The sequence below is a fragment of the Hemicordylus capensis genome, chromosome 1 (assembly GCF_027244095.1).
Source record: "Hemicordylus capensis ecotype Gifberg chromosome 1, rHemCap1.1.pri, whole genome shotgun sequence".
Taxonomy (NCBI): Eukaryota; Metazoa; Chordata; class Lepidosauria; order Squamata; family Cordylidae; genus Hemicordylus; species Hemicordylus capensis.
This window is the reverse complement of record NC_069657.1, coordinates 432,351,293-432,366,573: the sequence shown is the minus strand read 5'-3', so window position 1 is coordinate 432,366,573 and position 15,281 is coordinate 432,351,293. Positions and strand designations below refer to the sequence as shown.

The following is a 15,281-nucleotide window of genomic DNA, read 5'->3' as shown; positions in this document are numbered from 1 at the left end:
TACTCAAAAGAAAGAGGACTCTGAATTGAAGATGATGTCCCAATTTCTAATATTAAAAAACTTGGGAAAAATAGATTCAGGTAAATACAGTACTTCACTATCAAGTAAGGATAGGGTTGCCAACACTACATTGGCAGAAATCGGGACAGGGACTCAGGCGGGAGGGGCTCGTGGCCACCTAGGGGCGGGGCTTTTTCAATGTTTAAAGCTGCCGCTGAGTGGTGGCAGAGCAGGATGGCAGCGAGAGCAGCTCTCCCGCCTCCCAAACTATGAAGAGAATGGCTCTCTGGTGCCTGAAGAAAGCCTGGACAGAGCACTCACAGCCACTGGACACTCACTGTGTCTGACTGTGACTGTGTGTATAAACCATAGGAGGAGGAAGGGGCGGAGCCAGGAGGGAAGGCGGGCAAAAAGCTCTCTTCCTTGGCTCTGCCTGCCTCCCAATGAGGCAGAGGGCTCGATTTCAGGCGTGTGCCTCATTTGGAGGCAGGCAGAGCCAAGGAAGGGAGCTTTTCGCCTGCCTGCCCGGCTCCTCCCCTTCGTCCTTTGACAGTTTATACACACAGTCACAGTCAGACGCAGTGAGTGGCTGGCAGCCGTCGCAGTGAGTGCTCTGTCTGGGCTTTCTCACTTGCCAGTGCGCCACCACCTGCTCCAGAGAGCCATTCCCTTCATAGTTTGGGAGGTGGCAGAGCTGCACTCCCCGCTGTCCCACTCCACTGCCACTCAGCAGCAACTTTAGAAGGTTCCCCCCGCCCCCCATTATTAATTGTCAAAAAGCAGGGAAAATGGTGTCCCAAACAGGACGTGCATTTCCCCGCTGAAAGTCGGAACGTCTTGCACATTTTGGGACAGTTGGCAACCTTACATAAGGACTTATAAATACCTGGGAGTGGTTTTCAGTGAAAGCAGCTCTTGGAGGGACCACTGTGAGCATGTTGCAAGTTGCAACTAATGCTCAGAAGAGTGCCTCTGCTATCTTAAAGTTCTTCTTCCACAGAGGTGGCCACTGTGTACCTGCAGCAATTAAGGTTTATGAGGCTAAAGTGCTCTCACAATTGATGTCTGGTGCTGCTATTTGTGCTCTGCATACCTTTAAACAAGTGGAAGAGGTCCAATAAAATTTTTTGCATGTTCTATTCTCTCTCTCTCTCTCACACACACACACTCTCTCTCTCTCTCTCACACACACACACCCATGGAGGCCAAGGTTTGGATGTATGTATTTAGCCTTCTATAAAACCATGCATGGTGTAGAGAAAATGGATAGAGAGAAATTCTTCTCCCTCTCACGTAACACTAGAACCAGGGGTCATCCCATGAAACTGATTGCCAGGAAATTTAGGACCAGCAAATGGAGGTACTTTTTCACACAACACATAATCAACTTGTGGAATTCTCTGCCACAAGATGTGGTGACAGCCCACAACCTGGATGGCTTTAAAAGGGGTTTGGATAATTTCATGGCAGTTTGTCAAGGGCTACTAGTCAGAGGGCTATAGGCCACCTCCAGCCTCAGAGGCAAGATGCCTCTGTACCAGTTGCAGGGGAGTAACAGCAGGAGAAAGGGTGTGCCCTCAACTCTTGCTTGTTGGCTTTTAACGGCATCTGGTGGGCCATTGTGTGAAACAGGATGCTGGACCAAATGGGCCTTGGGCCTGATCCAGCAGGGCTGTTCTTATGTTCGCCCAATGGTGGCTCCGTCCCTGGACTCATGTTTTTCTATACTGCTCATTTTAGAGAGATATTCGTGTTTCTCCTCTTCATGGAGAGGTCTCTCAACGGCTGCTAGTCGGCGGGCTGTGGGCCACCTCCAGCCTCAAAGGCAGGATGCCTCTGAGTACCAGTTGCAGGGGAGCAACAGCAGGAGAGAGGACATGCCCTCAACTCCTGCCTGTGGCTTCCAGCGGCATCTGGTGGGCCACTGTGCGAAACAGGATGCTGGACTAGATGGGCCTTGGGCCTGATCCAGCAGGGCTGTTCTTATGTTCTCTTATCTCACGCCTCTTATCAAACATCCTGGTTAGAATGGATGATGAATATACATTGCTGTGGATTTACAACATTGTATTTCGCCAAATTTTGTGTGGCCACATGTAAAATCAGGTCTGAGCTGATTTGAGTTATCGGTGTTTTGTATTACTGTATTATTTTCATTGTGTTTTGTATTGTTTCTGTGATGAGTCAATGACTGGAATAAATCATTCATTCAGGACTTCAGTACAGGTCAGGGCCTTTGACTATTGAATCCTTCATCTTTCCAAATGCCTGCTGATGACATTCTTCTGACCATTCCCACTCCATCTCTATGTGTGTCAGCTGCCGGAGTGGCTCACAGTGATCAGGTAGTCCTTTGCAGAACTTCTCATCATCCACAAGTCTTGGCATCTTCTGCATGCCTTCCACTTTTCCAGGGTCAACTGCTGAGATGGCTATTGTGTCTGGCCCCAAATAATTTCATATAGAAACAAACGGAGGGAGAAACGGCCCCTTTTTTGCCTCAGGGAAGGAAAAACAGAGGACAAGGAACGACTGGTGCAGCACACCCCGCTCACGTTATGGAACTACCCTCGCCCAACCGTAGGGGACGCACAAGAACACCAGTTTAATCGCAGGAGAGAAAGCAGTTTAGGTTGGGAGAGCTGGGCTTAGAAATAGGAAAAGGCTAGAGGCATGTATAGTCCAAATTGACGGTGAAAGTTGAAGGCCGCCATTAGCCCCGAGAAACTTCTATTGGTTATGTTTCTCTTCCCTCCCAGAACTTCGCTATGCTCGCTCCCTGAAGGCTTTTAAAGAGCAGCTGAAGAGAAGACCCGTCTTTTTAGAGAGGCGTTTTAAATGCGTCCGCAACTTATATCTGGTGGCTTTTAAACTTTTCCGCTTGCAACTTTTAAATTTAGTTTTGACGGGTTCCTGTTCTTAGTAGTGTTCATTTAATATAAATAAAATAAAATTTTATATATAAATAAAATTTATTTTTTATTTAGCACATTTCTTTACTGCCCACTGCCGAAAGTTCTAGGCGGTGTTAATTTTATCTCTTTATTATCTGACTAGCGTTTTTTAGCCCGTTAAAATAACGGGCGCTAGCGTGTTTCCCCCCGCCCCCCCCCCACCTCCCGTTCCCTCCGTCTCTGGCGGGGCCGAGTGTGGCCGCCGCCAGTGGGCCAGGCCCAGCCCTCTCCCCGCCTCCGCCGCCATTGACCCAAGTCGCCCTGCAGCGACCACCGCCGCCAGCGGGCTCAGTTCCCCCGCCGCCAGCGGGCCCAGTCTCGCGGCCGCTCGGCCGTACCTTGTTCTCTGGCCGAGCCGCCGCCTCCTCCCGTCCAGCTTCGGCCGGGCTGGACCCGCCGCCGCCTCTGCCCTCCCCGATCCCAGCGTCTCCCTCCCCGTAGTTTCTTCTAAGCCCGCCGATCTTGCCAACATGGCCGCCCCGTGTCCCTGCGGCCGTATCTTTCTCGGCCGTTCTGAGAAAGACACGGGCCGAAGAAAGACACGGATCACGCTCAAGCCTTTTATTATAGAGGTTTGCTTTGTCAATTTTGCAAGCCGCCCCAAGCAGGATTGTCCTGGAGGGGCGGGTATAAAATTCTTAAATAAAATAAAGATAGTCATGTTTGCTGCTCTATGTTTCTGTGACAGCCCTAGAGTGAAACCTCTGTTTGCATAAGACCGGAAGCTAGAGACAGAGAAGGACGTGAGCACTGCTTTCTGGGAGATCTAACACAGACTCTCTTCTCCAATCCTGTGCCTATTGGACTACAAGTCCCAGCAAGCACTGGGGCGCGCGAGAGAGCGCTGTTTCCGGTTAAGGCGGTATTGCACGCTGAACAGCAAGGGGAAGCAGCATGGATGCCGCGTGCCGGTGGCAGAGTTTGCCGGATGGTCCCAGCCTTAAGCACTTGACGGCGCCGGACTACTGGCTGCCCAGAGAGCAGCAGAGGGCGGCCCTGCAAGAGCTGACACGGGCGCACATCGAGTCCTTCAACTATGCCGTGGACGAAGGACTGCACCGGGCCGTGCAGGTAAGGAAAGCGAAACGAACCTGGAGAGAAATCGTCAATGCATCCTCCTCATGCAGGCGTTACTCTGCTAAAGATAGAAAATTTTGTTTCTTTTTGTGCACCCCATGTTTTGTCTTGGTTTTGCTAAGCGGAAGCTGAATTAAGTTCATGTTAAAAAGAGTAGGGGGCATGTCCGGGCGTGACTGTGCTTATTTTTTGCATAGCCAGTGATGGGAGATAACAGCTGCAAGCAGCCATGCTTATTTCACTAGAAAAACATCCCAAAACAGCAGGTATGTTTTCAAGTTCATTAGAACTCTTCATCAGGCTGGATGTTAGAGAATAGAAGAAATATGTTTAAAATGATAGTTACCATGTAAACTGTTTTGTACTGCTCTCATCATGTGTGAGGTGTAACATGAGGCTGCAGAGATGGTTGCTGATGGAGGTCTGTGCGTGTGTATTGGATTATGCTTTGGAGGAAACCATTTTCTCATGCCTTCTCTATGTAAATTGTGTTGAGAACTTTTTTTTGGTTGCAAAGTGACTGTATAAATATTTTGAATAATAATAAACAAAAGTTTAATGCGATTCCTATGCCGAAGCCCCTTTCTTGTAGGAAGTGGCATGCAAGTGAATAGAGCAAGACCAGAAAAACAACCAAACCAAGTCGGCTGAACCAAAAGCTGGAAAGAGATGGGTTTTACACCTTCTCAAGGTGGCCTGTAAAGGGAAATGTAGGTTGGTTGGTATTGTGCCATCAATTCAGTGTCGACTCCTAGCGATCACATTCCATGTAATTTTCTTGGTAGAATACAGGAGGGGTTTATCAGTGCCTTCTCCTGTGCATTATGAGATGATGACTTTCAGCACCTCCCTACTGGGCTGCTGCTCAATATAGGTGACTGCACATGTATTTACTAGGCACAGTCTGGGAGGTACACTGGCAGGGATTTGAACTAACAGCCGCTTACACTTTAGGCAAACAGCTTCCCCGCTGTACCACTGCTGCTGATAAAGGGGAAATGGAGGCCTCAGCAAATGTATTCACAACTTTGGGGCAGTTTGTGATGATTCAAACAAGGTCCTTTGTGATTATTCTTGCTGGTTGATTGATTGATTAAGTGCTGTCAAGTCGGTGTTGATTCTTAGCAACCACACAGATAGATTCTTTCCAGGATGATCTGTCTTCAACTTGGCCTTTAAGGTCTCTCAGTGGTGCATCCATTGCTGTCATAATCGAGTCCATCCACCTTGCTGCTGGTTGTCCTCTTCTTTCCTTTCCTTCAACTTTTCCCAGCATTATGGACTTCTCAAAGGAGCTGGGTCTTCGCATCATGTGTCCAAAAAGTATGATAGTTTGAGCCTGGTCATTTGTGCCTCGAGTGAAAATTCTGGATTGATTTGTTGTATGATCTATTTGTTTGTTTTCCTGGCCATCCATGATATCCTCAAAAGTCTTCTCCAACACCAAAATTCAAAAGCATCAATACTTTTTCTGTCTTGCTTCTTCGAAGTCCAGTTTTCACATCCATAGAGTGTCACAGGAAACACCACTGTATGAACAATTCTAATCTTTGTAGGTATAGACATGTCACTGCATCTAAATATCCTTTCCTAACCTTCATTGCATCCATCCAAGTGCTAGTCTGTGGCATATTTCCTGACTGCTGGATCCTTTACTGTTGATGGTCGATCCTAAAAGGCAGAAGCTATCCACCACTTCAGTGGCTTCATTATCAATTTGGAGGCTGGTTGCTGTACCCTTTATTAGTTTAGTCATCTTTACATTTGGTCGTAGTCCCACTTTTTTACTGTGTTCATTGACTTTCATTACTAGAGCTTGCAGATCATCCGCATTCTCAGCTATCAGAGTGGTGTCATCTGCATATCACAGCTTATTGATGTTTCTTCCTCCAACTTAAAAACCACACTCATCTTCTTCTAATCCAGCTTCTCTCAGTATATGTTCAGCATAAAAGTTGAATAAATAAGGAGAAAGTAGACAGTCTTGTCTTACTCCTTTGCCAATCTGGAACCAGTCTGTTTCACCATGTTCTGTCTGGACTGTGGCTTCCTGCCCTGTGTATAGGTTTTTCATGAGAACAATGATATGTTCTGGGACACCCATTTCTTAAGTATATTCCACAACTTGACATGGTCAACGCATTCAAAGGTTTTTCTGTAGTCAATAAAACACATATTTTGGTATTTGTTGGCTTTCTCAATTATCCAACATGCATCAGCAATGATGTCTCTTGTTCCTCGGGCTTTTCTGAAACCAGCTTGAACATTCGGCATTTCCCATTGCACGTAGGGCTCTAATCTGCGTTGGATGATCCTGAGCATTATTTTGCTAGCATGTGAAATTCTTGCTACACAAGATGAAACCTGAAGTGGTACCTGAAAAGATAATTGAAGCTGGTGTAGCGAACAGTATTAGGAGTGGTGTGCCCTGAGCTATGTGGGACAGAGGTTGCTTTGAAGGTAGGCCCTAGCATCTTACATTGAACCCAAAAGTGATTGGAAGCCAGTGCAGTTGAAATAAAATGATCAGTGGGCTGTCATGCATCCATCAAAAGAAGTGGAGCAGTATTTTGCACTGGCTGAAGCTTTAAAGTGCCTTCAGGTGCAGCCCCATATAAAGCATATAAATAATGTAGTTGGTTCTGGAATTACTAAAGCATAATGTTTCAAGACCTTCTCTGTCTGAAAAAGAAAAGTCAAGTTCCAGGCTTCTATCTTTGGCTAAGAGATGGGGCAGACAATGAATTGATGTATGCTCCATTCTGAGACATACCTTTATCCTCCATTAAGGTCTCTGACAGAAGACAGGCAACCAGGATGAGAAAAGTATTTAAGAGAACATCCTTGTTTTGAGTCCTGTCACCTGTTGAGATCATCTGGGAAGGTCCCTCTGCAGATGCCACCAGCTCATCTCGTGGCTACTCAGGGATGAGCCTTTTCCATTGCCACCCTGAGACTTTGGAATGTCCTCCCTGCTGTAATAAGAGCCTCCCCATCGCTGACAGTTTTTAAAAGGACTGTTAAGACACATTTATTCATTCAGGCTTTTAATTAGACTTATAGAATCTATCATTTTAAATTGTTTTAATGTTTTTAACGTTCTTTTTAATCTGTGTTTTACTGTAAACTGCCCAGATACGTGAATTTTGGGTGGTACATACATTTGCTAAACCCCTGCTAACTTGGCACAGAGGCACCTTTTAACGTGGTGTTTCTCTTTATTTAGCAGAGAGAGAGTAATTGGCCCTATCTACCCCCAGCACAGTACTTCCAGTGACTGTTGCTGGTGTCTGTCTTATGTTTCTTTTAGATTGTGAGCCCTTTGGGGACAGGGATCCATCTTATTTATTTATAATTTCTCTGTGTAAATTGCCCTGAGCCATTTTTTTGGAAGGGTGGAATAGAAATCGAAATAAATAAGCAAACAAACTTTTCTCCAACTGCTAATGGTTCAGAATGCTTCCTCAGAATGCTGAGGGGCAAGGTTTGATACTTATTTTTTCTGGCCTGGCTCTGCTCTTCCCTCCTTTATCAGTGGCCTCTCATTCAGTTGACTGCTGCAGGATGAATGGGGAGGCACTCCCCAGCAGCAGTGAGTTTGATGCTGGGCTGTGGAACAAGAGTTCTCAACCCACCATCCTGATAAACATTTTGTTAGTCTAGCTATACACTGGATCTCTTTGATGTTTTCCATTTCAAATGAGTATAAACTGTTGTCTTTCGTTGTAGGCCATTCCACCTTTGGAGTTTCTATTTAAGAACGACCAAATCACTTTGGCCATTGTGGGGGCTGTCATCAACCCCCCTATGGTACCGAAGGGGAGCATATGTAAAGAGTTGAAAGTCTACCCAGCAGAATGCAGGGGACGTCGAAGCACCTACCGTGGAAAACTGACTGTGAGTAACACACACCAAGGAATGGAATAGTGCTTCAGAGTGTTCTGAGAGTTATGTTCACTTTAGAAAGCCTGGAGAGTAGGCCTGGTCTACCTGTCTAGCAGATCAAGATGGAAGAGGCCTGAGGTGATACCACTTCAGACTGCAGGTGTGGAATCACATTTCTCAGTGCTCAATTATAGAGAAAACACCTTGCAGATAGAAAACTATCACAATAGAGTGAATTGGGCCAGAACGTTTGTCACTTTATTGATTTATTAAAAAAAAAAATTCAGGGAGGTTTTTACACAAGAAACCGTTCGAAAATGGCATCCCCCACCTGCAGTCTGAAGTGTATAATCCACTCTACCAAATCCAACAAGAATCCAAAAGGTCCAAATAATAGTGTAGTGACGATCCTCCATAAATTTTAATTTAAAAAGTCCAAAATTATAACAGTCCAAATCCTCTATGTAATTAAAAATGGCTGCTCTCATATGTAAATCAATTAAAATATAGATCTATTCGTGTTACAAAAATTAATTCATTGTTCTTAAAACATAATTATCTGTCATGGAGATACAGTAGAATCTTCCCCAACAAGACAAAGAGAATACAGTAATTAATAGTCCTCATATGAAAACATCCTAGTATTGGCCAAACAATTGGGAGTATATCTTTGGTATAAAAGAGGCAGTCCATGTACCTTGAAATTGAAGCTGGACAAGTTTTGGCCCTCTCTTGGTATTTCTTAGTGGCTTTAAGATTATAAGAGTTCAGTCTCCCAGTGTTGGATTCATTTAACCATATACATATGGAGTGTTGTAGTCCTCCAGTACCAAAGTTCCAAACAGCTGGGTATACGCATACGTACGTCTCTGAGAGACAAGACATACATATACATCTGCGTGTATTTATAGAGGATAAATACATAATTTATGTATTTATAAATGTATACAGGATTGTTACTATACTATTTATTGGACCTTTTGGATTCTTGTTGGATTTTGTATATTGTCTTGAATCCAGGCGATACCCTGTTATCGTTTGTAGAGCTCCTGTTACTTCACGAGAGCGGGCCTTGGAAGCCTGGTGTGATATTTTGGAGATGTATACACTCTGACTGATAAGGTGAATAGCTAAGTCAGCATGTGACGTTTCCCCAATCAATTCCTAGAGATTGCCTTTATGCATTTCTAGCTAATGGGTTATCAGCCTCTAGTCAACTGATTGGGGAAACTTCACCTATGGAATTCCTTCCTAGATACATCCTTGCGCAGTGTAATGTGGAGATGAAACACCAAGGCAAATTATGAGTGGATGGAGCATTATTTGTAAATGGAGAATAGTCTAGGTTTCTAGGGAACCATAGAAAATGTTTAGTGGTGTTATGGTATGATAATGAAGGCCACAACTTGAATGAACGTTCAACTTCTGTACGACTTAGAGGGAAATGGGGAGAGCCTTATAGTGTCATCTTAAACTGAAGTTCTTCAGATCTTTAAATTCCTCCACCAATAACATCCTCCTACACTTCCAATTCTATAGACACAGTACTCTCATTCTCCCACTACTTACAAGCTGGCCAGGCTGCACAAGCCAGTTCTCCGTCTCCCTACTACTTTCTGACTGCAGCCCTTTTATAACACACAACGTTGCTAAGTTCTGTGCAGCAGCGTACAACATTTTCCAGGATCTGACTGCCAGCAAGAATTAATCAGGCCCAACATAGTTCATACCTGCATTGTTATACGGTTTTCATTTTGTCATATTTTACTCAAATCTCAATTCTAATCTTAGCTATTTTATAGCTTCTCATCAATTTTAGTTTTAAGCTCGCAGTCTCTAACATCTTAGCCTCTAGGCATTTACTTTATAATATTTTAATTTTATGACACTAAGTTGTATTTTAGGTGGACGACAATAGATTTTAGATTTTAGTTGGATGACAATAAGATTTTAGCTTCATCTTTACATTTACTGTCTCTACAGGCATAAAGTGTTCTTAATGTCGCTGTTATGTTTTTTAATCTTATGCTGGTCAAAGACTGAAATAAAGATATTGATTGATTTTTCCCCCCATCTGTGTTTAGAAGTATTAAAATTGATAGATATACTAGCTACATTATTTGCAAGAATATTGGTTTTTTGTGTTTTTTAAACAATAATTAATGGTTTGTGAGGAATGGCAGTGCCACCCATGTCCAACATTGTGGGGTTCCGTTGAAGCCTTTGGTGGCAACACCACCACAGCTAAAGAGAAAGGAGGTAACTTGAGAGGTGGTCTCCTCCTCCTGAGCTGTTGTCATTGGGTTGCATTGGAATAGATGGACATATAGTCATTGTGTTTATTGTGGGCAAAATTTTCAGAACCTCTTATTAGGTTATTTTACACAGAGAGCGCTAACATGCCAATACTTAATGACAATGGTTGCTTTAAAGGGTAAGGTAAAGTGTGCCGTAAAGTCGATTTCGATTCTTGGTGCCACATTATTTATTCAATAACAAAAGGCCCAATAGGAATTTTCACCTGAGGTTTTTTGGGGGGTGTTGGTTTTTTTTGCACAATTCCACTATAAAGAACATACAAGAACAGTATATAAAATTGAGTGGAAGTATAAGTAAAAACTCCTTAGGGATTTTGTAAATAGCTCTATTTCTGTCATTTTTGCACAAATTTTCACCAAATTTGCCACAGTGATAAATATTGTAGTAGTGTTCATGTATATCAAATATGAGAACAATTGGACAAATACTACCCATTTTATAATAGATTATTTTTCACAGAACGTTAACATGGGATGGAACATGCTCCCCCTCACTTCGTCTTATAGTAGGTAGGGACTACCATGCCTACCTAATTTTGATTTATTGACTTGTTTCTTTAAAAAAACAATGTTTGTATTATGTAGGTTGATGTCAGCTGGGCAGTGAATGGAATCCCTAAAGGGATTATTAAACAATCCCTTGGAAATGCTCCAATTATGGTGAAGTCCAAACTTTGCAATCTCCATGGCCTTTCTCCCAAAGAACTTATAAAACATCATGAAGAAGAAGAGGTAATCATCAATATGTTGTTTTGGCTTTCTACTTCGATGTTAAGTGAGAGCATGAATGTTGTGTTACTTTAGATAACTTTGACAAATTCTTTTGAAAGGTGAGTCCTCTGAGCCCGCTCACCCACCCCACTCTTGCAAAATGATCCATCTATAATAGGCAGATTTATTCAGGTAATCTTATCCTTTGTGTCCGTAATCCCAAGCAGATAAGTGAGAAACGGGGTTCTGAAAAGCATGAAGGTTGCTTATACTGGGTCAGATCATTGATCCAGCTAGGTCAGGTGAAGGACCGTGGTCAACATTTCTTGGTCAACATTTCAACATGCCTTTGTCTCTGGCTCTGTACATGTTCACCCCAGGCGAATTTCATGTTATGTACGGTAGCTTTTATAGAATGTGTATCACTACGTCTGTGGAGGGTCTGGCAATAATCTTGCTGGAATGCCTTTAGCTTTATCACCCAGAATGTGTACCACTCCAGCTTACAGTGTGATCTTACACGGGTTTACTCAGAAGTAAGTCCTGCTGAGTTCAAGTGTGTGTGGGATTACAGCCTTAGTCTGTAGTCGTAACTAATTCAACACTTTTGGTAGATTAATTGTATATCACTTAATAGATTTATCAATTATGTTGAAATGGGATATTACCAATATCCCATTGGTATTGGTATAGCTCAAATAGCTGCCTTTTATTGAAGGACTTGTGAAAACTTACTATTCAGTAGACAAAATATATTACTTGTTGGCTTGGTGTGGGTATAGGAACATGGGTAGCTGCCGTATACTGAGTCAGACCATTGGTCTATCTAGCTCAGTATTGTCTTCACAGACTGGCAGAGGCTTCTCCAAGGTTGCAGGCAGGAATCTCTCTCAGCCCTATCTTGGAGAAAGTGAAATTTGCTATTGGTCAAGCTGAAGTTTTAGTTGAGTAGTCTGTCACTTAAATCTTGCTATCTTGTTATTCTTTTGGCAGGAAATGGGAGGTTATTTCATAATTAATGGTATAGAAAAAATAATCAGGATGGTGATCATGCCAAGGCGCAACTTCCCTCTTGCAATGATAAAACCAAAGTGGAGATCCAGAGGCCCTGGGTACACACAATACGGTAATTATTTTAAATTATGAGCTGGTTAGCATCCCCAGCCCTCTGTCTGTTCTAACGTGTGTGTGGCATCAAAATATTTCATATGTGCTGATTGTATCCCACTGGGGCAACTGGAAGAAAGGAGACCCAAGGAATGTTGGGTAAATGTCATTGGACTTCAACTCCCATAATCCCCAGCCCTGGTGGCCTTTGGTTGAGGATTATGGGAATTGAAGTCCAATAACATCTGGGGACCCAACGTTGAGAATCCCTGCTCTAGACCAATCAGATTGAATGCTTTTGTCAAATACCACGTTTTAAGATTCACAGAGATAATTATGACCGGGCTATGCATGCTCTGGTGACATCCTGTTTGGAATTACTACAATGTGCCCTTGGAAATTGTTAGGACATCTTAGTTAGTACAAAATATAGCAGCCAGTTGTATGGAATACATCTCACCATCCCTAAAACAACTACACTGGCTCCCAGTCTGTTTCTGGACACAATTCAAATTGAGGGTGCTAACTTTTAAATCCCTAAATGGCTTGAGTCGAATACTTTGAGGACCACCATGTTACCCTCCCTGGTTATCAAGATCCTCCTCAGAAGGTCGTCTTTACCTTCAGAGGTGAGGCAGGTCTGTGATAGGGTCTTCTCAGTTGTGGCACCTTTACCCTGAAATACTCTTTGGTCTTGTCTGTAACAGTCTGATATCTGTTTGCTACCAGGTAGATATATGGAGCTGCTGCATATAGTGAGTCAGGCCATTGGTCCATCTAATTCAATATTGTCTACACCAGAGGTTCCCAACCTATGGTACTCCAGATGTTGCTAAACTACAACTCCCATCCAGTGTTCCCTCTAACAGATCCCCAGATGTTGTTGACTACAACTCTCAGAATCCCCAAGTAAACGCCATTGCAGCTGGGATTCTGGGAGTTGTAGTCAACATCTGGGAATCCCTGTTAGAGAGAACACTGCTCCCATCATCTCCAACTACAGTAAATTGTAGCTGGGGAAGATGGGAGTTGTAGCTGAGCAACATCTGGAGTACTGCAAGTTGGGAACCCCTGGTCTTCACTGTCAATTGCTCTGTGGAGCGTCAGACAAGAGTTTCCCTAACTATCTGAAGATGCCAGAGATTGAATCTGAAACCTCTTGCATGCAAGACAGATGCTCTGCCACTGAGTGGCAGCTCCTAAAGTTGGTGAAGACCTTATCCTATACCTTTTAGAGGCTGAGTCTTTAAATCTGGTTCATCTGTCATTTTGGTGTTATGCAAGTATTGTTGTTGAAGGCTTTAATTGTGTTAGCTGCTCTGAAAAGTTTTACCAGAAGAGTAGGTTGAAGATGCTTAAATAAAATCTGTGATGACAGCAAAAGTGTATGTTGGGTTGGGCATGCTTTGCCTGCAGAAGGTCCCCTCATCTCAGGCAGCAAACTCTTGGAGCAACAGCCAGTTAGAATAGTTATCAGTGGGTTAGATGGACTAATTATCTGATCCGGTATAATGCACCATCATATAATACTATGTTCTCCCCACCACTCCCAGCGTTACATGATGCTTAGCTGAATTAAATTATATCTGTTTGTGCCATGTTAGCACATGCTTTCTCAAGTTTGTAGCAGTCCAGGTACAAGACCTTGTTGTGTTGCAGTATTATGTTTGTAATAAGTTTATGTGCAGCATTCTCGTTTCAAAAAACAGATTCACTTAATAAGTAATCATGCTGTTCTTGGAAGTAGTTGAGTCGAGTGTATAGTGGTTCAAATGTTCAAATGTGTCTATTAGATGCGTAGCAGCCAAATGTTCTCTTTTTAAGTGCTAAGGCCGAAGAATATGTACATTCCCCTTTTATATATAAAGTTGCCCATGATCATCTTTGGAGGAAGATGATGATGATGATGATCCAGTAATACTAAGATCTGTTTCTTTTTGGTGGTGTTAGGTGTCTCCATTCACTGTGTTAAAGATGAACACACTGCTGTTAACATGACCCTTCATTACCTTGAAAGTGGTGCAGTAATGCTGAACTTCATTCATCAGAAAGAGTTGTTCTTTCTCCCACTGGGGTTTGTGCTGAAGGTATTATAGTTGTGCTTTGTTTTGAATGTAACAAGTATCCTAGCAGAAGTGTGCGTTACATACAATACTATTTCAGATAAACCCACAAAAAGTTACTAGCTCACCTGCTCACATACTCACTCTGGGTGGGGGGGACCCAAGCTGCTTTCCAATTTAAAAAAAGAAAAACAGACTTCCTTAGACCCGGAGGCCTACTCATCTGTGGTGAATAAAAATTGTATGTGGCTATTGACACGCCTTGTCCAAATGGAAGGATGAACAAGAGGGTGTGGCTATAGCCTGATTCAAATGTAATGGCTAAACCATAGTATCAAGGTTGGAAGCCCCCTGAATGCTGGGATGAGCTGCAGTGAAGCAAAGATGTGCCAGGCAGCAACTCAACTTCCAGCAAAAACCTGGAAGCGGCATAATGGAGAGAAAGCAGTTGAAAGGGCCTGGCTTAGCTGCCACCCTAGAGGGAGAATATTGGCTTGTTCAGTGAGGACACCAGCCCAAAGACCGCCTTCTCTGTTACGATTTCTGCCGCCTATTGAGATAATCTAGGGAGGTCCATCTGCAGTTGCCGCCAGCTCGCCTAGTGGTGTCAATGCAATGCTCTTACCAGAGGAAGAGGTGGGAGAGTTCACTAGGGTGAATCCTTGACTGTAAGGGATTCACAGTAGGCTGCCACCATCCACTTTATTTTAATGTGGGACCAACCACTCTTTCCATATAAGATTCCCTCCCTAGAAGGGGCTGAGCATTCCTAGGCCTCCAGAAGCATGTGATTAAGGCAGACCCAAAACGAAGAGTAGCGCACTTCACTAGCAAGGCTTTATTATTAGATTAAAAGAAAAACAAGAGTAAGCAATAAGAACAATTGTCTCTTCATAAAGTGGATTTGTAAGAGAGAAGTTTTCATTAACCAGGCAACTCAGATAGAAGCAATACAATAAAGGAAAATAATTTCCCTCACATGTCTAACTGAACCGGTCCCTATCTTATTACTCACAAGCAGGGATCTTCCTGCTGTCTCCAGCCTCCAGGCTGTGGCCTTTCCATTTTCTCAGCCAGCTACTTCCTCAGGGCACTCTTGGGATGGGACAGAACAGAACAAAGCTTTCTCTTCTGCTGCTGGTGGCTGTGAGTTTAGTTCCCACCCA

The 15,281-nt window shown here is 43.4% G+C and overlaps 1 protein-coding gene across 1 annotated transcript in view; it reads left to right on the top strand.

Moving 5' to 3' along the window:
* The first annotated feature begins 3,396 nt into the window (after positions 1–3,396).
* POLR1B (RNA polymerase I subunit B) overlaps positions 3,397–15,281 on the top strand; it is a 35,419-nt gene continuing 23,534 nt past the window's right edge. Inside the window, exons 1-5 of the mRNA XM_053313428.1 lie at positions 3,397–4,025; positions 7,761–7,928; positions 10,820–10,966; positions 11,939–12,071; positions 14,003–14,139. Coding sequence (XP_053169403.1) covers positions 3,849–4,025; positions 7,761–7,928; positions 10,820–10,966; positions 11,939–12,071; positions 14,003–14,139 — 762 coding nt within the window. The 5' untranslated portion in view covers positions 3,397–3,848. The remainder of the gene's footprint in view (positions 4,026–7,760; positions 7,929–10,819; positions 10,967–11,938; positions 12,072–14,002; positions 14,140–15,281) is intronic.